At 39.0% G+C, this 25702-nt stretch overlaps 1 protein-coding gene across 7 annotated transcripts in view; it reads left to right on the top strand.

Annotated features, from left to right (window-relative positions):
• Nucleotides 1-22414, top strand: part of pclob (piccolo presynaptic cytomatrix protein b) — a 61410-nt gene extending 38996 nt beyond the window's left edge. For 4 of the 7 annotated variants that reach the window (XM_042227486.1, XM_042227483.1, XM_042227480.1 and 1 more), the window contains 24 exons: nt 412-1967; nt 2058-2323; nt 2710-3520; nt 3814-4852; nt 6157-6225; nt 6555-6581; nt 7655-7743; nt 7875-7950; nt 8069-8194; nt 9452-9560; nt 9784-9851; nt 9954-10186; nt 10868-10915; nt 11037-11167; nt 12117-12143; nt 12598-12691; nt 13483-13554; nt 13850-14144; nt 14464-14658; nt 16677-16818; nt 16957-17015; nt 17591-17728; nt 17831-17976; nt 19078-22414. In XM_042227486.1, the coding sequence (XP_042083420.1) occupies nt 412-1967; nt 2058-2323; nt 2710-3520; nt 3814-4852; nt 6157-6225; nt 6555-6581; nt 7655-7743; nt 7875-7950; nt 8069-8194; nt 9452-9560; nt 9784-9851; nt 9954-10186; nt 10868-10915; nt 11037-11167; nt 12117-12143; nt 12598-12691; nt 13483-13554; nt 13850-14144; nt 14464-14658; nt 16677-16818; nt 16957-17015; nt 17591-17728; nt 17831-17976; nt 19078-19221 (5960 nt within the window). In that variant the 3' untranslated portion in view covers nt 19222-22414. The remainder of the gene's footprint in view (nt 1-411; nt 1968-2057; nt 2324-2709; nt 3521-3813; nt 4853-6156; nt 6226-6554; nt 6582-7654; nt 7744-7874; nt 7951-8068; nt 8195-9451; nt 9561-9783; nt 9852-9953; nt 10187-10867; nt 10916-11036; nt 11168-12116; nt 12144-12597; nt 12692-13482; nt 13555-13849; nt 14145-14463; nt 14659-16676; nt 16819-16956; nt 17016-17590; nt 17729-17830; nt 17977-19077) is intronic. The other 3 variants (XM_042227484.1, XM_042227482.1, XM_042227485.1) reach the window with 3 other exon arrangements.
• The last annotated feature ends 3288 nt before the right edge of the window (nt 22415-25702 follow it).

Raw genomic sequence — 25702 nt, 5'->3', positions numbered from 1 at the left:
AGCAAAGAAGCATTTTGGAAACATTTTGTTTGAAAAAAAATCACCAGTATTTTATACATTTTCTACACTTCTCTAATAAAATCTTTTATATGATTTGTATATCTTCTGTTTTTTATTTATAGGTTGCATGATCTCCTTAACTTTTTTGGAAACTATTTAATTTGCTTTGCTGTTTAATATGCATGATTTCCTTAAACATTAACCTGTTTTTCTTTTCTTTTCCTTTTTTTCATACAGATGCATGTGTTTGCCTACGTGTGCTCCCTCAGTATTTTGGTTTTGCATCTTGCTAGCCAAAATGACTTCAGATATGCATGTGCAGTTTTTTTTAATCCAAATTGCATGACTCATTTGTTTTTGTTTTTAATAAAAGTTTTTTAGAAGAATAAAATATATATTTTATTACAACAGGTAAAGCACTAGACTACACTAGCAAAACGACTGGAGTCTACCCTTTGATGACTACTGCTCAATACTCCCAGATCCCTGCAGCTGGGTTTGGTGTAAATAGTGCTCTAAGGACATCAGATGGAATAGTTTACTCCTCTGTTGCTGCCCCAGTTCCATCCACATATGCAATTACGACTCAGCCAGGTTCTGTCTTTAGCACAACCTTAACACCCACATCAATAGTCCACATCCAGCCATTACCACACCCATATGGCTTTATCCCCACTACAGACCCTGGACAAATAATTCCTTTTGATTCTGGGCTATCTAAAGATTTTCTACCTACAGCTTTGGCTGACATCATAACTGGCTATCCAGAGATGTACTCTGATGCCACCCTGGAAGCTATTGCTGCTTCTCTGGATGCCCTAGCTTCTTCTCCAATATTCCCTGGCTTAGATAACACCAAAATGGCCCAGTATCAGATGGAGAGGGAATTTCTAGAGCTAGAGAAGCTTAAGCAACTATGTCTTGCAGAAGAGCTGGAATGGGAAAGGCAAGAAATCCAGCGATATCGAGAACAGGAACAGCTTATGGTCCAAAGGGAGCTTGAGGAACTTCAGGCTCTGAAACAGCAGCTTCTCCTTCAGCAAGAAGAGGAGCATCATGCCCACATGGTGGCTCAACAGGAGACCTATGCACAGCAGAAAGAGCAGTTGCAGCAAATTCAGCAGCTCCAACTGCAACTCCAGCGGCAGCTAGACGAGCACTATGGTAGTACTGGTCCCACTGGAAATCTTCTAGATGCTAAATATGCAGGCGTAGGAGACAGTGGCCAGTACTGGCCAGTCAGAGATGAGTCTACGACTCCATCTGCTGGGACACACATAGAGGAAAGTCAAGATTTAGTAAAGCTTCAAGCTGATCAGGACATAGGGAAAAAAATAATTGATAGTGGGGTGCAGACAGATGATGAAGACTCAGCAGAGAAACAACACGTTGGAAGGAGAAAGAAAAATAAAAGAAACATTGATAGCTCAGCTCAGACTGACGATGAAGACCAAGATGAATGGGATGCTCCAACAAAAGCTCGGCGACGCTCTCGAAAGCATAGCAGTGATGGAAAACATGGCTCCAAGGTCTCTAGCATTGCTATCCAGACAGTGGCAGAGATATCTGTCCAGACTGATCACTCTGGAACTATCAAGCGACCTAATGTCCAGATGGACACAAAAGTAGAAATCATTAAACATATATCAGCTCCAGAGAACTCTCAGAGAGGTGGAAGTCTGAGCTGTCAGACAGACTCAGACAGAAGACATGCTCCCACTGAGGTTGGCTACAGCACACACCTCTCAGCAGACATCCCCGCTAAGTCCAAAACCTTCTATACTACAGTTTCCCCACTGTCCCCAGAAAAGTCACTTGGAGGACAGAGAATGTTGACTGCAGACCCAACCAGATTTTCTTCTGGTCCTCGGATATTGAAGGCTGGTCAAAAATCTCTATCTGACCCTAAGTCCCTTAGTCCTTCCACAGAAGACAGGATGGGTGGATACTATGCAGACAGCTATTCTGTAAGTCATATCACATATGAATGGAAAAATATGAGCCGTCATATAGTAGTCTGAATTGACAAACTGATTGTTTGTTTGTTTTTATTCTAGAGCCGAGGCTCTCCCTCTAGTACAGGTAAGAAGGTAAAGAGAACACTGCCAGATCCCCCTCCTGAAGATGACTCCCTCTCAGGACGGTCAGGCTACAGCACCAACTCTGCTCGACGCCGTCTAGCTCGTAGTACAACTATGGCCCGGGCAAAGATCCTGCAGGACATTGACAAGGAGCTTGATCTAGTGGAGAGAGAATCTTCTAAACTTCGAAAGAAACAGGCTGAGTTAGATGAAGAAGAAAAAGAGATTGATGCCAAGCTACGGTGAGACACATTTAATTTATTTAAAATCATCGCAGTTTAGGATATAAAGTTACCTATACTTGTATTACTGTATTAAATTAATAAATAACTAATACCTCAGAAAATGATTCAAGCTAACTCCACTGCATCAGTCATTGCATCTCATGCCATCAATCTTCCTAATTCGTCTGCATGATTCCCTTCTTACCTTGATAGCTTATGGGCAAAAAGGCTGCCTTGACATCTCTCAATGAGACTTCTCAACACTCACACATAGTAACAGGTATTAATGTGTGAGAAAACAGAATATTGTTTGCCACCTCCCCTGGTTTTTATTAGAACTTTTGAGTACTAAAATTGTAAAAAAAAATATATATATATATATTTATTTCATTTATTTATTCAAGGTACTTGGAGATGGGTATCAACCGTCGTAAGGAGGCCTTGCTGAAAGAAAGAGAGAAGAGAGAAAGAGCCTATCTTCAGGGTGTGGCAGAGGAGCGAGACTACATGTCTGACAGTGAGGTCAGCAACATCAGAGAGACCAGAGGTGATGGTCTTGAGAGACCACGGACAGCTCCCCAGTCGGAATTTGAGCAATTCATCCCCCCACAGACAGAAGCTGATTCCCAGTACAACACACTGACTAGTCCCTACTCTCACTATGGCCAGTATGTTCCCCAGACCCAAACCACTAGCCACTACACCCAACAGAACCTGTATCAGCAACAATCACTTTACCACCAACAGGTGTCTCCTTACCCAACCATGTCCCTCTCCCATGCCCAGACTCAGCCAGGCAGCTACCAACATGCTCTGCTCTTGCAGCAGGGGAAGCAGCGACAAACAAACCTGTCTGATTTAGAGCCCAAAATCACCACTAACTATGAGGTGATACGCAACCAGCCACTGCTCATTGTGCCAACTTCCACAGAAAGTGGATATGGAGTGGCTCACCTAGGGGGCAAGTATGGAAGCTTGGACTTGAGGTTAGGACTTGAGGAGAGGAGCATGGCCTCTAGTCCCATGTCTAGCATTTCTGCTGATTCTTTCTATGCTGATATTGACCACCATAATGCCAGGAATTATGTGCTGATAGAAGACATAGGGGAGCTCACCAAGGCGTCAACAGGGCTGAGCAATACTGGCTTGGGTTCTGGATTCAACTTGCCTGATAAGGAGATGTCCAAGGCAGACAGACTCAGGCGCACAGCAGAGGTAAATCCCATACTGTTAACTTAGTTTCTAGTTTTTGCTACCTTTTTCTCCTCAGACAAATGCTAATAGCTCAGAATGTTAGTGTTTCTTGGTGTTGGCTCTTTCATTTAAAAAAGCGATTCAAAAATTTGAAGTGCTGATTCTCCAGTTTTATTTTATTAGGCTTACATGAATGTAGAAAACAGTGTGACTGATATAGCCCTTTTAATTGTTCAAAACACTTCAGTGTTTTGAACAATTACACAATAACACTTAACATGTGGCGTATAATTTTATTTATTTTTTCCGTTTAGGTGGCAGAATTTTTAGGCTCATCTCGGCTTCAGAGTTATGGCAAAGGAGAAGATGATACTATGGAAGAACCTTATGAGCTGAAGCTACTGAAGCAGCAGATCAAGCAAGAATTCCGACGAGGAACTGAGGGACTCGAACACTTGACTGGTCTGGGCTTACCACAATATCTCCCCAGTGACAGCAATTTTCGCCATTTCCCTAAAGGAGAGAAATATAGCATTGGCAGGCTCACCCTTGAAAAACAGGCTGCAAAACAACTCCCAGCGGCTATGCTTTACCAGAAACAGATGAAGAACAAAAAGGCCCTTATAGACCCTAAGGCCATCACAAAATTTTCCCCAATTCAGGAGAGTAGGGACCTTGAGCCTGAATATGGTAGCTACATGGGATCTGGAGCGTCCTCTGTGTCCAGTCTGGCTGCTAGAGCTAGGCTACTTCAGGATGAGATTACATTTGGGCTAAGAAAAAACTTGTCTGAGCAACAAAAATATTTAGGCTCTTCCTTAGGGGCCAACCTGTCTGGTTCTCTTAATCTTGGTCAGTCTCTTGGACTTGGCTCTACTATCAGGGCAACTGCCCATGATGATGGCACCTACCCAAGTGGTACCCGTTCTCGCCCCTCCTCCCGACCCTCTTCAGTCTATGGTTTGGATCTATCTATTAAACGGGATCTGTCCAGTTCTTCATTAAGACTTAAATCAGAGGGAGAGGTTCTAGATGCAGCGTTTGCCCCTGGGGTAGCCAGAGCAAAACCCACTAGTTTACCTATAAGCCAAAGCCGTGGACGCATCCCCATTGTTGCTCAGAACTCAGAGGAGGAAAGTCCTCTGAGTCCAGTGGGGCAACCAATGGGTATGGCTAGAGCTTCAGCTGGTCCTCTCCCTCCCATTTCTGCTGACTCCAGGGACCAATTTGGGTCAAGCCATTCCCTCCCAGAGGTACAGCAACATATGAGAGAGGAATCTCGGACTCGTGGCTATGATCGAGACATCGCATTCATCATGGATGACTTGCAAGGTGCCATGTCTGACAGTGAAGGTAAATGGAGCCTAAGACTGCTTCAACAATTTGACCATATCGACGTGCTTATCATGCATGCTAATACTGAGTGGTCATATTGACTTTGTGGATTAACTGTTTCTTTCTCAGTTATCAGTGCTCCAGATAATTATTGTTGTCTGTTACAATATTTCCCTCTGTCACGATAAATGTAAAGTCACAATTTTGCATGATTTTGTCTTTCTTTTAATTATCGTGGTCAGCGATACATAACACTCTTTGTTTATGTATGCCACGTCTATCCATGCTTTTCTGTGTCATTTCATCAGCTTGATGTTTGTTTGTTTTTTTCAGTTTAATTTATTCAATGTCCTTCCTTATTCTTAGACCCCAACAGTTCTAAAAATGTTAAATTAGATCCTCTCTAGAATCTATGTTATCTGTTTATGAACTACAAAGAGATATGCTAAGCAAACATACTGCTCACAATGCAGCTGCCTTATTTTTTGTATAAATTTCATTAAAAATCTGAGCAATATTTAACAGCCTACACTGGAGCCCTTTTTCAGTGGCACAGAAAACTTATAGAAAAAGAAATACATACATTTTTAAGGTTCTTCCTTTAGTTTTGCTCGAAAACAACAGCAGTAAGTTTAAAAGAGTACTGCTGAATCATGGTGATATACATGTTCTGCAGATTCTACAGGTATTTTTGTTTCATTCTAACTAAATTGCTAAGTCAGTGCCAGGCCAATTTAGACATTTCCAAATGGATGGTTTATATAGATCAAAAAAGATGTAATGCAGTAGCTTTCTATAAAGCCGATGTTGTTGTGTATACTTAAAGAAAATTGTGTCAACTGTGTTAAACGTTGATTCTGTAATCTTTCAGTTTCTAATTTGGTCTTATTTTCATCCTTGCATGTACATCTGTTTTCCATTTTCATCTTAATAAAATTAATGTTTTCTGCTTGTTGGTTGTTGCTGTGGATGTCTCCTTGTGGTGTGAGATGTCAGTGTTCCCCGGTGATTCACAGCAGATATTGACATGCACTGTTTCCATTTCCATAAGAATGGGACTGGTAGTGTTCCATTAGTTTAGGTAAATCCAGTGCCTTTATAATTATTTATCTTTTATTTGGTAAGTATCTTGTATATGAAGTAGCATTAAAAAGCACAGGGTCTGATGTAATTGTCAGATAGTGCCAACGAACAAGAATATCTTCCGCAACTTTAGCTTTGTTTCAAGGCCAATTATGAGGAATCAATGTAAATACATTCTTGTTGAGACAGAAGCATTTGTCTTGACCTTACATAAAAGTGTTCATCTGCCTCAATTGCAGCACAAAGTGAGTCCATGTTGGCTTTGAACAGAGATGATGCCAGAATCTTTCATGAAAGTATCAGACACGGTAGAGTATCTTACAGCATAGTTAAAGTTACTGCCTCTCATGATAATGTGGCTCAATCTTGATATGGCTTTCCCTCCTAAAGAAACATCTTATATGTTTTGTTTGGGGGTTTTTTTTTCAGTGCTTCTGCTTAAATTTGTGATCTGTCTGTCAGGCTAGTAAATGCAGTAAAGCATGCATCTCTTACTATTGCTTTTAGTGCATGTGCTGAATTTTAGCCTACTTGCAGTACAAATCTTAGTCTTAGCACTCTACTTCCTGTAGCTTGATAGAAGAATGAACATATGTTGAACAAATTTCTTAAAAAAACATATAACTTTGTACCACAGCTGGAGGCCCAAACTGGAATATAGAAGGTGAGACGGCATCGCAATTCTCATGTAGTTACTTAGAGACTGTATGCCTCCATGCCGCATATCATGAATGGTTCACTTCTCTGGCTGAGTTTGTAAACATACCAGATTCATTCTGGAATGACCCACCTCACAATCGTATACAATACATATCATTTAGTGACTCTTGTAGTTGACATGTCAGTTCCATGCTGGTATGAACCCCATCTTAATGACACTCGATATCTTTTATGTGTCATACACTGCAGAGACTTAATTTATGTGTCATTCAGGAATGTTTGCACTGTGGTTTTGTAAACATATCAGACCCATTTCCAGTATTCATGTCCATGCACTAAAATAAATGTGTGTTGTGCATAAGTGTTACCAAAAACATGCAGATTCACAGCACAAAGTATTTTAAGATCTTCTATAGAATTCTGAAAACCAATGCTGCCATCATATACCGATTTGTTCAAGATCTAATGCTTTCAAGATATTTACAAGATATGTAGCAGTCTATTTTCTGTTTGTGGGCTTGGCTCGCCAATACATAGAAAATTCTATCCTTGTTTGGATTCTTTTACATTTAACACCAAAACAGTATTTCAAAGTTGAGATATTACTATAGCTTTCAATATTTTGATTATTTTTGCTCTTAAAGGTATGATTTAGAATTGTGATTGTAAAATAGAGCACGAGACTGTCAGTATCTTCCAGTCGTTACTTATAAATGAAGATGGTTTGGGGGAGATTTCCAGTACACAGTGCTGTAAAATAATACATAGAAAATAAAACGTTCCAAACATTTAAAGCATATCAATTTTTATCAAACTTGAAATTATTCATACACCATTTAGTATTTTTAGTAGCCATCTGATCTCACACTTGTGGATAGGATGGAGCAGAGTTTCTGTTTCTTTGCTTTCACCTATCCAGTCAGGACAGATCAGAGATCTTCCTGCCTTTTAGAAAATCTGGGTGGATGTGTGACAATTATTCTTAAATACAAAAAAAGAGATTGCTTGATTCTATGCTGAAAGCTTCTAGTCCCTATTTTCATGCATAGATTTTAATGCGATCCTTTCCTTGTCTAGCCTACCACCTGAGAAGAGAGGACACAGATTGGTTTGATAAGCCAAGAGAAGGGCATCCTCAGAGCGGGAGTGTGTCAGACAGGAGACAGGTGCGATTCAAGCTAATAATATTCAGCTTGGTCCTTTTTTTTCCACTCCATGTTTATTTTTGGTTTTAATATGTAAACCCGGAATGTTTTCTGCTTACAAACATGATTCTTTTAATGCTGTGAATTTTCAGATGAAACTCGTGCCTTATGCCTTCCCTCACACTCGCATCAAGCTTAAGAGAGACATGAAGGACTCCAGTGTGTCAGGTATAAAACTATTACAAAATGCAGACATACAGTTATCGTACAACCATAAAAAAAATCACAAAGATTGTCTATTTCTGTTTTTGTAATTAGGATTTGTATCCCTATTTTTACCGTTTAGGTAATGGACTTGGCATCCGTGTGGTAGGTGGTAAGGAGATTCCAGGGAGTCGTGGAGAGATCGGAGCGTACATTGCCAAGGTCATCCCTGGTGGGGTGGCAGAACAAACGGGGAAAGTTGTGGAGGGTAAGAGCAGAATGAAAAAGATTCTCAAGGCTCAGGAGAGTCATGATAACAGTGCTTTTTAAGTGTTGATGATTTTAGGGCCGTTTACGCCTTCAGTAAAAATTCATGCCTAAATCACTCCAGATGGAGTTGTGACAGGCGGCTGTAGCCTACTGTGTGTTGGTTTGTCATGTGTCTTTCCTCAACACATCACGCGCAAACACACCCTCCACATCAGTGGGCTGTGTTAGTCATTAGACTATATTTAGCGTCCCTGTAAACATACAGATACAGATAGACAGGCAAGCACAGATAAACACACGCACACACACACAGTGAATTACCATGCAACAATCCCTGCTCAATTTGTTCTTGTAGTTTCTGGAATTTCAAATAATTGATGCTCTAATCTTTGTTTAGAAAGAGAAGCGCCTGAGTACTGATTGCAGTTCCACCAGTAGTTTTAATGAGATAATTGGTTCTAGCTTCTTATTCCATTTAATTCTGATATAGCTTACTCCCTTTTTGTCTTGCTGAACAAGAAATTTTTTTTTTTTTTAAAAGGCAAGACAGTAGGTTGGCTGGTTTACTTTCAAGCGTGTGCTGTATGCTATGCATATGTTTATGTTCTGTTGAAAGAAACTGGCAGCAGAACATGCCTTTAGGTGCAGTGTGAAATAAAGTGGGGGAGGATACAGATTATACACAGAGAACAGAGGGAATAATCTAAGAAGAAATACTGGCTCATGCATGAGGATACGCACTTATTAATGTGAGCCTTTATTGTCACAGCAGCTGGTGAGTTGCTTCGTAAGCAGAAGTCTAATCTGAAGACCAGGTTTCAGTTGTGTAAGTGAGGCCTCATATTTCTTTGGCCCTGGGTGGAAAAATTGAGTTTGCTGTGATTTGTTTTGTGTATTACATCATAAATATGCAAATATTAGTGGTTATTTCGTGTGCTGTTGCTGTGTTTTTACTTCTAATATGCTATTTTTTCTACATTATTCTTTGTGAGAAACAAAACATCTAATGTAATCATCGGCAAAACTCTTCTTTCTTGCTTTTGTGCTGGTGTTGTTCCAACAATGGAACAAAGCCAATGCATAAACCCAACTGAGAATAAAGAAGAATGAAGACAGAGTTAATTCAGTTGAAGAGCTGTTTGCTATTACTATTGTTCTGTGAGCATGAAAACTGCCCTCTCTGTTCTAACACGTTTCATGTATAGAGATGAGGGGTAGTCACTCATTTTGCATGCTGGCCTTCATCGTATTACAGGAATGCAGGTGTTGGAGTGGAATGGAGTCCCTCTAACGGGAAAGACTTATGAGGAAGTGCAGTCTATTATGGGCCAGACATGTGCAGAGGCGGAGCTTTGTGTGAGACTGTGAGTAACATCTGTCACCATTTATCCCTCTATCCCACTGAAACTCCTACATGTTTAGTCACAAAATGGTGATTCTGCAGCCATGAACACCTTCTCTCGTCTTTCCTTCCCCTTCTGTTCATCCCACACCCCTTCATCTGCCAAATATCCACTCTGTGACTGATTACTCCTACAACGCACTGGTTGTTATTCCATTATAAATTTCCTGTATGGATCCAAACAGCGACCTAAACATGCTGTCTGACCCTGAGCACCCACAAGCCCTGGAGCACCATGTCCAGCTTAAGGCTGGTATGTACGAGAATTTGTTGCTACGTCTGCATGCGTGCATGCGCCTGCGTACATGTTTGACATAAATAAAATGTGAGTCACTATATACACTCGTCTCTGTAGGTGGACAGCGTTCCCCCGGTGTGGATCCTAAGCAGTTAGCTGCAGAATTGCAGAAGGTGTCCCAGCAGCAGGCACCTGGTATAGCTGGAGTAGGAGCTGGGGGATTGGGGGTCCTGTCTGCACTAGAGCGCTCTGCCCTCCTCCACTCTGGTACTGGATCGGCTGCCTCCAGTGGGGTGCCAAGCCCTGGCCAGCCTGCATCCCCTGCAATAAGCAAGAAGCAGCGACACAAGGTAATGGATTTCATCCATTAAAATTCTTTTTAGTGGCTTACCTCACACACATTCTTATTCAAATTAGTCTTTTGTTGACATTTCTGTGAAATGTGTTTGCTTTAAATAAATGAAGTGAAGACCGCAGGCAAGTTCAGCCAGGCAACTCGAGCTGCACTGCATCAGACAAATGAAACATTCTCCTTAAATCATATACCAAACACAACCTCTCATCTGGGCATTCTATTTAAGAGTCTGGGTTTCTTGTCTCTCCCTCTGCACAGAGCAGCTGGCTGCTTCGACCATCCTAGCATCCGCATGTAGGGTCAAGGGGGATAATTACCTATCAAACCCCAAATTCGCAGTCTGATGCTGCAATAACGAACTCATTTTGAACACGAGATGTCTGACTAAACTAACTAATGGTGTCACACTACACTGACAGACTTTCCTTTCTAACACACCGATCAGATAGTCAGTGTCCCCCACAACGTGCATACGTTCAATGAAAAATGTTAATATCTATTCTACAAGGGCACCTCTTTCACCAGTACTCTATTAATATATACTGCAACTTAATCCCAGGTTAATGGCTAAAGTCTGTTATTGTGGGCCAGACAAATTTGTTTGCCAAATCATTAAACTATCAATCTAGAACCACTCCACCTCCTGACCTCTCTGTTTTTGTTCTATTTTTTTTAGCAAACAGAGATGATGAAGATGCCTCATCCCATCACAGGAGAAATTCAGGTTAAAACACACACACATGCAAACAAACATTAAGAAAATATCACTATTTACCCCCAACAACATAAAGATGGACTCCTGTAGTTTCTCTCATAGAGCCTCCTCTACACTCTGTTTCAAACAGCTCCAGATCAACTATGACAGAAATCTAGGAAATCTTATTGTCCACGTCCTGCAAGCTAGAAACCTGGCCCCAAGGGATAATGATGGCTACTCTGACCCTTTTGTGAAGGTCTACCTTTTACCTGGGAGAGGGTGAGCTTTTAGCATTTTAGTGCTAACTAATATGTGTTCTGTGTCTGCTTTTCTGCCTTTGTGTCTGTTTTGTTTTCTCTCTCCCTGATTTTTTTTTCCTGACTTTGTACTGACTTTGTTGTATCCCACTGACTAACGTCTTAAGTTTGTGTGAGAGAATGGTACAGGACATGATGATATGAGGCAGTCATTTCTGCATTAATTTGATTCGATTTGCTTTAGTCTATAAATAAATAAAGTGAGTTGTGTTAGACTTTACATAAAGCTGTAAGAGGCGGCCTTTTTCCAAATTGCTGCATTATAATGTATCAAATTAGCTGGCAACAGAGAGTCCACATGGTCAACCTCATGTTCTTACTCTTTCTACTTTTGGCTAAAGTGAGTGCTTTGGTTTTGTCCCTAGGTGAGACTCCTTCTTATCGGTGTCGACTCCACTGTCTTCCTAAGAGCTTGTGAATAGCAAGAGAGAGGATCGATGCAGCCATTATCTCCCTTGTAACAATATCTGCTCTTAGATAATGCCTCCATCAGGCCTGTTTATTAGATTATGCGCTCTCTCCCTCAACCTACACGCTGTATAGGTTAAAAACGTAAGCTCGTTGAGAGCACCTTTGTACTGCTGCTTTATTGCAAGAATATATTTGAAATGCATCTGTCTGACATTAGCAAAAGAGTTCACAGCTGCAGTGTCTCAACAAAAGGTCAGAGTAGTGAATTTCTCATTCACCTGTGAGCTAGTAATCACTGTGAGGCTTTTTGGTCTTGAGTCATATCTACTGTGTAGGCACAAAAACAGTGATTTACCCTCAAGAGAATATTGATTGCCTCAGCTCTCTATCCTTTACTGCCTTTTCTTTGAGCTCTTTGAGCTTCTCTGACTGTTATTTTGTGTTTTTGCTTTTCTTGTTTGTGATATATGCCCTCCTCTTCCTCTTCTGGACTCCCTCAGCCAAGTCATGGTTGTCCAGAATGCAAGGTAGTGTGGTGCTGATCTTTGTTTTTAGTTGGTGTTATGTTTTTATTTGTGTAATTTACCCATCCAAAGTGGTTTTCCATCCTTTTATTGTGGCCTTTGTTGTTCGTCCAATTATCTGCTCTATTTCACAGTGTTTAAGAGCACTTCTGCCATTACATTTTCTCTCCATGCCTCTGACTTTGAACTCTCCTCAGCTTCTATCTCTGTACTCATTTGAAAAAAATTTTTTAAAAGCATCTTACTCAGAGCAGACAATTAACAAAAATATTTCAGTTTGTTTGCGATCTCTCTGGTGCCTCCAAATAAGGATATTGACCATTTTCCAAGCAGCATCTATTCAGCCCATTTACTGAGCATTGCAGTTTTGTGAATGTTGCTATGGGATCAAGCAGTGGAGAGATTTTTAATAATGTATTATTAACAACCAATCATTCTGAATGTCATGAATTATCAGTGCTGATAACAAGAGAAGGACCAAGTATGCCCAGAAGACCATGAACCCAGAATGGAATCAGACTGTCATCTACAAGAACATTCATCTAGAGCAGGTACTGTGCAGACCCTCTCTTCCTGTCCCACACTAAAACGCACATGCACACAAACATCTTCCCACAGTCACTCTTGTGTAGTTACTGTATTTGTTGTGATCCACTTTGGGCAATGTGGAAGCCTCAGCGTCTTATACGACACTTAGAATTCCGTCCTCATGCTCTCTCCCTCGGGCTGTTTTCAGTATCCTCTATGCAGCCTCTTATCAGCACTAGCAAACCTCAAGTTAACAACCGACATTCTTGCTCTAACAGTGTCAACACAGACACTTTAACTGCATGCCTTTTTAGCAAAAAGAGTAATAGAAGAGTGTTAGGTAATCATGCCCATGTGTGCTCATCTGTGACTGCTAGAGGTATATATGGTTGCTTGTGTTTATTCTTAGCCATCTGTGTTTGCTTGTGTTGTTTGTGACAGACACCACCATCGTCTTATCGCAGCCTTAAAAAAAAATCTGCAGTGCATACTTATATAAGTATATCTGTATATGTTATGTCCTCCAACATGCTTCCGAGTGTTTCTATACATGTCCACGTATTTGCACACATGCATTTAACAACTCGTGATTTCCTTGCTGATTAAATTACCCCCCTCATTAGCATTCATGGCTGCACTCATTTAGGCACGACTCATTCAGTGTACACGAGCTCGTTTCTTTTGTCCTTCATCCACCCACATTCGCACAGACAAACAAGCTCACACCTCACACATTTTGTTCCCTCGCACGATCGCCTCAACGCCTCACCATAATCTGTGACCCTCTCTTTACTTATTTTTTCTTTCTTTGAAGCTGAAGAAAAAAACGCTGGAGGTGACAGTGTGGGACTATGACAGGTCCTCCTCCAATGACTTCCTTGGAGAAGTAAGTGACTTGTGAAGCCGAGTCTGCCATCTGACAATGTGAAATTTAGCTCACTTTTTCTTTTTCTTTTTTACCAATTTACCTCATTAAAGTGGTTTTTACTATTTTATTTTATTTTATTTTATGTTGGTTTATTTTTATTGTTTTATTGGTGGACCTGCGTTTCTTAACTTAACTCTCAGGTCAGACAAACACCAAATTTAAACTTGGCTTCTATAACTATATATATTAAATTCCTATTTATTTTGTACTGTCTCACTCTTTCTCTCTTTTATTTTCTCTTATTGTCACTCAGGTACTGATTGACTTGTCAAATACCACCCAGCTGGACAACACTCCTCGCTGGCTGCCTTTGAAAGAGCAGAGTGAAAGCATTGAACACAGCAGAGCCCACCATGCTGCCCAAGGTCCGTCAGGGTCTGGGTCAAGTCAGGGACATGGCCAGGGCCAGGGCCACATTTCAGGTTCTGGACAGGGGTATGGAATGGGTCAGAGTCTAGCACCAGGGCAGGGAGATGGGAGTCATGATTCACCTAAAAACTCTGTAATCAAGAGCAGAAGCCATGGAATCTTTCCCGATCCAGCTAAAGGTAAAGAATCACCTCATTCTTACAGTTAATGATTGCTAAATATCAATTAATTCCATATAAGTAGTTTTAAGCAATAAATAATATTAATATTCTTGGCAGGTATTCATAACCATACCTTGAACACTGTAAATACATACATATCAGTACTGCATGGAACAATCAGATGACTGTGAAATATTATTTGCACCTGAGAGGGGTTGGTTTATTTACAGTGTCTTGCAAAAGTATTCGGCCCCCTTGAACCGAATACTTTTGCAAGCCACTGTATTTTGCAGTTTTCTCTTTGGCACTTGTAACCATTCATTTAATATTCCTTTAGACATGCAAATGATGCCTTTGGAAAAGTCACACAGTAGCCCAGGCAGTTCTAAGTCTTCCTCCGACGGCCAACTACGTTCCCATGGCCCTTCCCGAAGCCAAAGCAAGAGCAGTGTCACTCAGGCCCACCTTGAGGATGCTGGAATAGCAATTGCTGCTGCTGAAGCTGCCGTGCAACAATCCTGCCTGCAACCAAGTAAATCCTTCCCCTACCCCTGATAAACCACCTTCGAAATGCACCTTTTCCCCTTGCATGCAAGCTTTGTAGAGATTGTTTGATAAAGCCTTGAATTGCTCTGCATTCATCTCCTTAACAGTTTACCTTGCCTTCTGCTCATCTCATCTTGCTTTTCTGCCAGCACAAAGTCACAGTGATCTAGCTCATTAATATAACTGTTAAGCAAAAAGCAAGGCAGATAAAGGATTTTAAAAAGATAAAAAGATAAAATAAGTACACAAATAAAAATAAACTTGCTGTGAAATCCTATTTAATACACTATGTAATTCTAAAATCTTATTTTTAGAGATGGGGCTCATTCAGTTTACTAAATTGTTATGTGTTGTTTCTGATATTTTTCACCAGTTTAATATTTTGGTTTTCTCTTTGGGCATCTTAAATAGTTAATTAAATGGGATAATAGTTTAAGAAACTACAAACATAATTAATGGATTATTTTAACTTGTAGTATTAGTATTATTAGCTAAATTAGAAATCCAGACCCCTCTGTTTCTACATGGAGTGTGCATGTGCCAATCCCAAGCATATGGTTTCTACAGAACCCCGGTGTGGAGATCTCCAACCCCAGTACAGAAACCAAGCTAGGATGGCAATCCCTTACATGTTGTATGTTCTACTGTGTTAACATGACTTAAACAACATCCATTACCTGTGTATAATCCTCAATGTGATATCCTCAAAATGAACTCTAATGGTCTACTTCTTTACAAAGGAAAGTAAACTCATTGTTGGAGGTTTTTATACGCATGCAACTGTAGATTCCCTAGCTATTATTTCCTGGCCACAGAATATTTTGTGGAGCTGCAATATTGCTGTGTATGTGCATGTGTGTGTCACAAGAATCAACCCCTAGAAAAGCACACACAGAGGCAGACACAGGTATGGCACACAGTCTTCTCGCCCTGCACAGTCCTTCCCTATTCCTCCCACCTAAAACAAAGGGGGCACAAATGACCCAGTCAAACCTGGAAACACAGAAACACCAAGAGGTTTCAAAAGTCAACAGGAGGTTCACGCTGCACTCACCAGCCAGTGAGTGTAAAGCGGTCAGCTAACCATGAGGGAAGCAGAAATGTCAAGGGAAGGTGAGGCAACATAGGAAAAATGTACTCTATAAATATATAAATAAATCATATTAATCAACAACTAAAAAAACTACTACTAATAATAATAATTATAATTAAATAATTAAAACTAAGCCTTCCAAATAAATGAATGTGTAAATATTGATATTTCTGTTGTAATTATTTTCTGTATGTAGCACTATGAATGTCTGGAAATGCACATATTCATTTTATATATTATTTCATTATTTATATATTTATTTTGTGTCACTTTTATTACCGAATGATTTTGTTTTCATTAGGAACAGAATGAGTAATTATTGCATTTCAGTAACAGACTGTGCTTCAAACACATTGTGGTCACACATCATCTTTCAAAAATACACCGAAAGTCACCGAATGTGTTTCAACAGTAATCTTCACATATTTTCCCAAGTTCTTTCTTACTGCAAAAGCATAACAGAAACCAGCCAGAGCCAAGAAAGAATATTTAATTGTATGAACAAACTGCCATGCCATGTCCTACAGTGAATTAATCTTATTTTTTTTCATTAAATTTAGTGACCTTCATTTAGTTCTAATGTAGGGATTTGCTTTGTATTACAGAGATTTTACACAGCACTGTTACGTAAATGCAAGGAGATGCTGACATTTACAGTGATGCCCTGTTATGTGATGCTTAGTCAAAGTTGTCAAAGTTATGTGTGATGGAGAGTGCCTCTGTCAATGAGTGATAGCTGGGTGTGTGTTTTGTTACATACAGCACATGTCTTGGGCATCCATGCATGTGTGGTAAAAGCTGGGTCGTTTAACATTCTCTGTTTGTTTGTTTTTTATGCAAGTCATTTATTTTGAAGGAAAAAACTGAGTGATTGATTTCCTCAGTATCACACTCAGTATTGCCACCCACAGGACCAGGACACCGGCTGAGTGATGTTTCAGGGTCAGTGGTACTATCTGCCCCGAGCCTGGTTGGAGACGCTTATGGAGGTCTGGATAGTGAAGATGGAGCAGGCACAGGAGTGGACAGTGCCATTTTTCAAGTGCCACGGATGTAAGACTGTTTGTAGCTCCATACAAGCATATTATGCATTAACGGTTGTTAATGTATATGTCATGTTATACTCTTTTAAATGTATAAAACAGTGTTCATAAATTCATTTGTTTTTGTTTTTTTTGTTTTTTCTTACAGCGGTAAGACTATTCCTAATGGCACAGACAAAAACCAACTTGAGACTGCAGAAAATGAAGGCAAGCTCTAGAAATGTCACGTTTTCAAATGTTTGCTTTCTTGGTCAGAGGGCTCCCCCTGTTGAGTGTTTTGTGCAATGATGGTTTTGTTGTATTTTTTTTTTTTTCAATTTCTTTGTAACCAAGCCACCTAATTAACTGCCTCTAAATGGTGTTGCTAATGTCATTATTAAGTTGCGAGGTCAAATTGTCAGCTAAGTGCTTATTGTCAATGAACAATATTAACCCGAATAATAACTTACTTGAGAGAAGTGGTTGCCATGCTGTCCCACAACTGCTGTTATATCTACATTTCATGTAGCTCAGGTGTCACGATGCCTCCCTTCCCTCTCTAGTTTCAATTTGTTACAAAGAGCAGAGGGTCATTTTAGGGTATAGCCTGGCAGCTGTTACAATGATGAAGGTCGGGAGGTCATTTCCATGGTGCCTGACAACTAATTTACCAAGTTTAAATCAGCTTGTCTTGTAAAATTCTTAATTATTTCAGGACATGTAGAACTGGTGAGATACACGTGAAACTTTGGCGATATATTCCCTGATGTGATTTTGATTTTGCTCTTTCTGTTTCGTGTTAGCTGGTAAAACACAAGTAATGGGGGAGATCAAGGTTGCTCTCAAGAAGGAGGTGAAAACAGAAGGGGACCAACTGGTCTTGGAGATCCTTCAGTGCAGAAACATCACTTACAAGTTCAAAAGCCCAGACCACCTGCCAGGTGTGGAACCAATCAGTACTGATGTACATGCATTTTGATTTTTTAATCTCAATAGTCCTCTTTTTATGAATTCATATTATTATTTATCCAACTTGCATCCAGATCTGTATGTGAAGTTGTATGTGGTGAATGTGGCCACCCAGAAGAGGATCATTAAGAAGAAGACGAGAATTTGTCGACATGATAGAGAGCCTTCTTTCAATGAGACCTTCAGATTCCCCCTAAACCCAACTGGACACTCCATACAGGTAGTGTACAACAGGCACCTAAATAACTTTCAGACCCCTGCTAATTGTCAAATACGATGAGTGAATAAAACTTAGTAAATCATGATTGTGTTAGAGTCTGGACAATAAAGGCTATTTATGACTGATACCAATATTTGGTGATTTAAAAATCCAATATACTTGGCAATATTCTGTTGGGTTTTTTTTCTTTCAGACACACAAAACATAAATAGATTTCCCTAATATTTGTTATGCGTGTTGACAAGGAGTCATTATATCCCATAATATGAGAGTGTTGTTTAAAAATAATCTAGTTTACACTCTTCCCACCTTTTTTTGTTGCGATGTGTGAGAGACTAGGCTGGTTAAGCACGAGGACACAGTGAGTATTTAGAAAAAAGTGGGTGTATTTACCCCCCAAAATTGTAAAAAAAACAAAAACCAAAATACAAAATGAACTAATAATACAGGGCCTTTAAAAGAAGTCAAATGAATAGAACAAAACTCAATCCAAAAACAGCAACTTGACATATCTCCAGATTAACTACTCAGCAAACAAAACTGAGCTAACAGCAAGAACCAAAGGGGACTTAAATACTGGCTGATCAGGCCAAGTTGATACATAAGGGGAACACAAATCCTAACAAATTATCTAACACCAAACAAACAAAGCAACACTTAGTTTAATAATTACTTCAAATCAAAAATACCCAGCAGAAGGCTAAACAAGTCACTTATGCACACCTATGGGTGGCAAGAGCTGCACTTGGTATGGCCCAATCAGCACTTCAATATATAACACAGCCCAACTGCAGAGGTGTGTGGCTGCAGGTGCGGCCATCAGGCCGTGTTTGTAGTGTTCCAAACATAGGGAAGTTGCAGAGTTTCCTCTGGTACTCACAACGTGGTTAAAAGCTGTTTCTTCTGCTGTAAATAGCTAATATGGGCTCTAAAATTTCTAGGTCTATAAAATGCATTAATTTTTAGACTTATAGATATACTTGTAACAACCTGCTTGCAACTATGAATAATCATACTGAATAACATGCACTTTTTGAGCTGGCAAAGCACATATAGATAACTAACAGACAAATTCTTTTTGTCTTTCTCATGCATTCCCAGCTTTTCTTGGTGTCTAATGGAGGGAAGTTCATGAAGAAAACCTTGATAGGTGAAGCCTACATCTGGCTTGACAAGGTGGACATGAGGAAGAGAGTGGTCAGCTGGCACAAGCTGTTCGTCAGTTCCACTCAGACCAACCCCTGAACACCACACCAAAAAGATCCAGATGCAGCAGATCAGCCAACACTAAATGCAAAGTGCATAGTTCAGAGATGTGACAAAAAAAATGAATAAGAGAATGAGAATAAGAGCAAAGAAAAAAGATTCCTTTAATTTGTTGCTTCGGTTTATAAATCATAAAATAAAGGTTTATTATGTGCTACTAACATTGCAATTATATCAGTCCAACACTGCCAGCACATTTCCACCTCTTCCCATTTCAAGTCTCTGCTGGTTTTGGATTTAACATGCAAACATAAAAAGCTGGCACTGATAGACACTCAGCAGCAATATGGCTTTGAGGGCAGTGACGTCTTTCTTACCACAGTTCTATTTCCATAATCCACATGAGACGCCGAGATGTGATTCTGCACTACTGAACAAACATATCTAACAAAGGGAAAGATGAAAAACAGAATCATGGAATTCATTTTATTTCCTTCATATGAGAGACGTGGTTGTGCTACGATCGTGATGTGTGTGGATTTAAGTGGTCTTGGAATATTAACTGATGAAGAAATGCATACATTTTTTGTACAATATTCTTTCAGTTTCATTGAAAAAGGAAAAAAAAAAAACAATAAAGAGCTTATGTAGGTCTGAGTCAGACAGTTGACCTTTGCTGTGGGATGAGGATTAAATGTACAGCACTTCTGATTGTAGATATCCCACATGCAAATATAAGAGCATATCAGAGAATCACATTGTACAGTGTGACGTTTATATAGTATACACAGATATCAGATGCAGAATATATCTAAATATAATATACAGTATAAGAGTTGTTCTCTTGTCACTAGATTATATATACAAATATATATAATATGGTACAGATACACAGACTTGTTAGATTGAGGCTGTGAGTGGCGCACTGACAATCCAGTAATCTATGGTGTAGGCAGTCACAATAACTATTATGTGAATGTGGACCTATGTGAGCTCAAGGATGTTAATAATCATGGTCAGTAGCTCCCTTGGTTCTCTGATCACACTAATGCACCACTATATCGAACAGGGCTGTGACAGAATAAAAATAAAATCCAAGGTCAATGACAACCTCTAGTGGCTGATTACTATTTTACTAGCATGATATTGTTAGGAAAGATTAGAATTAAAATTTAAATTAACAATGAACAGCATCTGCTGTGTTGAATGTTACAACTGTGGAAGGTGAGTTTCACACATCCGTCTCAAGTGTACAACATTTTGCTTTAAGATTGTTATAGTGGCTCAGATTTTGCTAATATTTCCTTCTGTGTAGTCCATCGTCAGACATGTAATTCATACAATATGTGTCAAAATCCTCTGTAGATCTGCAACTGTCATTACTTCATTATGACAGCCCTGCTGTCTCTGTGTTAGTAAGTCCCTCTGGTCTGAGTTTTCCCTGAAAATTATTTCAAAAGGAAGAAAAAAAAAATGCTTTACCATTCAAACGTCAAGGTTCTTTTGTGTGTCTGGCTGTACTGTAAAACACTTAACTATTTTGTGTCAGTGACTCCCATTACAACACATTGAACCAGCCTCTTTCACTGCCTGCAACCAAAACACTCAGGCCCACTGGCGTACAGTGATGTATAGGATCAAATGAAAGCATGGGGCCTAGTCTCAGTACTAAGGTGTGAGTAGGTAACCCATGTATTTCTCTGTATTCGTCTTACAATGTTTTGTCACCTTTACCTGTACAGAATGAAAAATTGACCCTCAGAACTACTGTTAGTGTGTTTAGGCACATCACAAAGCCAATGCAACTATTTATAATATATCACTGGAGACTACAAACATAGAGCAAGATGTCACTTATCGTCTATAATAATTACAAAGTAAAACAAACAAGCAAACAAAAAAGAGAGTATAGTGAGGAAGAAAACAAGGTTAATTTTTCAATGCTGACAATTATTTTGTTGTGCCAACCGTGATTTATGTTTAAATTCTTAACAGTTATATTTCTTTTTTACATTCCAGATCCATTGTTTCATTTGAAGTAATTCTATGCAACATATACGTTTGAATGCATTTGTGTTTTTGGAATTAAAATGTTTTAACTGTGAACATATGTTCTCAAAATAACTGTAAGAAAATAACTTTAATTTGTACATCGATGAAAGAAAATATGAAATACTCTGATTTTTTTACTGATTTTAATATATATTGACGTTAACGGCTGTTAACATCTACATGGATCTTGTGCACTTTATTATTGCGTTGTCTCATTTGTTCCATCATGACATGCGGGATTACGTGTTTTGTGTTTATGCACTGAAATGAACTGAGTCATGGTGTATGTGATGGCAGGAAATATTGTGGTGTGCATTTTGTATCTATGTGGAAAAAGAAAAAACATGCAGACACACTGGGGTTCCTAAACGTAATGCACAATGTGGGGGGGGGATGAATATCACTCTAAACTGCATCATGCTCTCAGTGTACTTAAAAAAGTTTGTGTACACAGTACAGTAAATTAGACATATTATCTCAATGCTCAGCCTTGACTGTTCAACCCCTGTGTTTCATTAGACTTCACCCAAGCTAAATACTGTTTGTTTAGATCAGCTGTTGCCTGTAATCGTGAATCCATTCATTTGTTGTTGTTCTGAGGGGTGTGAATGTGACTCAAGTTGTTTGACATGTGTACATAAAGTGTTTATTTTCTACAAAGATTGAATGTTTATATTGTCCAAAGTCTGAGCATGTGAGTGTTGAAAAAAAAATCACAAAAGACATATAATTGTACAGCAGTTCATGTCTATAGCTGTAAAAGGGGAGTTGACTGTGTAATCAAAACCTGTGCTGTCAACCAATGACTATGTGTGCAACTACGTCCCGTAAACTGCTGAAACAACACAAAGGGGGAAAAAAAAATCTACTCAACTTCAATAGTTGTCTAAAACTTTATGTTTTGGATGTTGCATGTTTTGTTGATGGTTTGTCGGTATATTTTGCCTAAAGATTACGTTTAAAAAGAGAGAGAATATGTATAGATTTATCTGTATGCTGAGTGTAAAGAAATATGCTTGTAAAATTGTCTTGTTTTTCACTCAGTGTAAAAACAAAACATATACTGTTATGGTTTTGTGGTTGTACACAGGATGTGTTGAGATATGCAAATCGTGCTGTAAAAAAAATCAGCGTTTCCCCTGAGTCTAAAAGAATAAATATTAAGAAGAGTTATATTGCACATTTGGAGTTGAGCTTTGTTTTGTTAACAGCTTTCTTTATTATTACTTAAAAAATAACTTTTTAAAGTGATAATAGACCTTGCTCTGTTAATTATTTTAAGGAACAAACTCGTTTTCTGTGTTTGGAGCAGCTTAATCATTATTTGTTAATTAGACGTGCCTACGGACACGTGAATTCAACTTCTGACCGTCTGCTCCATGTGGACACTGCAAACTTGGTCTTGAAAGAAAAACCTACATTAAGTATGCACAAGCTGACATCCTAGTGCCAAAAACAATTTAAAAAAGGCACCGTGATTCTTTAAAAATTGTTTAGTAGAAGTGAGTTTGGAGTGGAACACATAATCGCTGTACCAATTTGCCGTGCTTGTGATTATGATGTAGACCTATTTTCAACATCCCATTGTGGTTTATTCTCATCAAACAGATATGAGTTTTGTGTCTATTTTTTCGTTTGTTAAATTTATTTATTTAAATTCTCTCTTTTCTTAGGAGTTGAAAATATTATCACCATCTACACAGCTTTAACATTAGCTAAATATTTGGTGATTGCATATTTTACATAACTTATTACTATGACAGCAGAAGCTGGAACTGGGATGATGAATGGCTTTGGTAGAGCCTCCTATCCTTTATTTGGCTGTAATTTCAAGGCATGGTCACTGTGAGGCAGAATTGACTCACGTTAACATCTGGGGATGAGCCACTTGGTATCATAGACTGCAGCTCTAAAATTGGAATACTTTATGAATCCCTTAGGAAATGATGTGGTTGCAGCTGCTCCAAGACAGTACAGTAACTGATTAAATTAAATAAAACAGTATAATAAAGTTACAAAAAAAGATAAATACATGATGGACATTTTACTCTAAACTGTATACTGTAAAACTTTATCATTTGTTATTTCTCATTTTCACTCTACATGTGCAAAAGGGTGTGACTATTGCACTGTGTATTATGCATTAGACGGAGGAGTTGTAGCCACATCAGGCAGCACTGATTTCCTGTGTGGTTCAGTTATGGATTTGGGTATTCTCCATCTCTCACTGAACGTGCTTCTGTGATTGGCCAGCACGTCATGGAGTGGGTGGGAGGTACTGTCCAGCATTGACCTTATGACCTTATGACTCATTGAGAGATGCTACTGACCAGCCAATCGGTGGCACGCAGTCTGACGATGTCACATTTTAGTACCTGCTCGGATTGCTTTGAAACTCAGGCAAGCAGGTACTAAAAAAGTACCTGCTACCAGGTACTATGACCTAATGGAAAACCCTGAAAACCATGCTGAGTCAATTGAGTAGGTACTAATGGAAAAGGGGCTATAGTGCTTGCCGGCTGGTCCAGATGTGCATAGACAGAACTGAGCTGGTAGATGATGGCATCCTCAGCTCTGAGGCGAGGCTGGTATGAGACCTGAAAGGTATCCTGACGTGGCCTGACAATAGGTTGGGGACGGGAAAGGATGAGTCTTTCCAGGGTTTTCATGACATGGAAGGTCAGTGCCACAGGCCTGTAACCTTGGGGGCCATTGGGACATGGTGTCTTTGGTACAGGAATGAGACATGACATCGTCCACACCACTGGGACCCTCCAAAGACTTAGATTCATCCTGAACAGTTTATGAAAGACTCCACAAACCTGGGGGCACAGGCCATGAGGACATAGGGCCACACCCTGTCTGGACCAGCAAACTTGCCTGAGCAGAGTCTTCTCATTTGTCTCTGAACCTGGTCATGAGTGAAAGTGACAAAGGGGGGAAGGGGTGTCAGGACTTCCACAGGAGTTTGAAGAGAGTGACGTGACTGTGGATTGCAGGCTGACTACAGGTAAGTCACTAGGGGGGAGAGCATTCACTGCAGTGTCAAATCTGCTGAAAAACACATTCAACTCATTTTGCTCTGTCCTCACTGCTCCCAGCTCCTCTGCTGTTGAATGGACTGAATCCAGTGATTGTCTTCATGCCACTCCACACCTCTCTCATGCTGTTCTGCTGGAGTTTTCACTCCAGCTTTCTACTGTAATTGTTCTTAGCCTCTCTGATCTTGCCCTTCAATAACACCTGAACCATTCTAAGAATGAGTCTCAGTCATGGTACAAAAGAAATATGTTCTTGGGTCATGACCATCAAGAATTTCAAAGTTGAAAGAAGACTATGAGTAAATAGGTCTTAGGAAACAAACTCCAATTTAGTTTTACTCTGCAAATAGAAATATAGAATTACTCATTTACAAAATGAAGTAAATACAATTCAGAAAGCTAGAAAAATAACCTTATATAATGTTTTTCTTATACAAGGTTATTTTTTTTATAATAATACTGAAACAGTACAGAGGAGTATATATTTTTGAGTTATTTTATTTCATTATTTTAATCATTATTTTAATTATTAGTTTAACTTATTATGAATTGTATTATTATAAATATGTCATTTAGCCGAATGAACCTGCTTTTGCTTTTTTTTTTTTATAATTTTTTTTAGTGAGGTCAAAATAATTGTTTTTAAATATTTTAAATGTGTCTATTCACCCATCCACTGCCTTTCCTCATGTTTGAACAGATATTAAAACTAAGATTGCATTTATTTTACTTTATCTTTCTTCGTTATTTCTCACTAAATTACATTACATACGTAAATATTTCCATTTTGAATAGTTCATTTATCAAGATCCAGTGTATCATTTAGCTGTTCACTTAATTAAATGACGGAATGTAATTGATGAAATGCATCATAATGTTCTCCCAGGTGGTCAGATACTACATCTATGTTCAAATTTAAATGTGCATGGGTATGAACACATATATTAAACACAGCCGTTATGATATCTGCACGCTACTGCATAGATGCAGAAAAAACAAAAAGAAAAACAGGAGAGAAAAAAACAAAGACTGTATTGAAGCTGGTTTGTTCTTTAATGTTTCCAGTAATTTTTGTAGATTACCTATAGGTGGCAGTATCCTCTGTCAAATAAACCCAATACAGCTGCTCTTTAACCAATTATGGTTCAACACATTATTCACTTATACTCATTATATAAATCTCCAGGTTGCTCTTGGATGTCAGTATTAACTTTGAGGTTAATATTCAAAATAAATATTCTGTACTCTGTGCAGATATTTTCAGTAAATTCCTCATATGGAGTAAGAAAAAGCCCATACAAAAATACATTTTAAGGCAAATTATTTATTGTATGTATTCCTGTTACGGAATATATGTTAATCAATCTAATCATCTAACTACATTATATGGAATACAGCACATTAGTACATGGATAGAGAAAAACTGA

This window comes from Haplochromis burtoni, unplaced genomic scaffold (assembly GCF_018398535.1).
Source record: "Haplochromis burtoni strain Fernald_Lab_line unplaced genomic scaffold, NCSU_Asbu1 Contig_264, whole genome shotgun sequence".
Taxonomy (NCBI): Eukaryota; Metazoa; Chordata; class Actinopteri; order Cichliformes; family Cichlidae; genus Haplochromis; species Haplochromis burtoni.
This window is presented reverse-complemented; position numbering and strand designations above follow the sequence as displayed.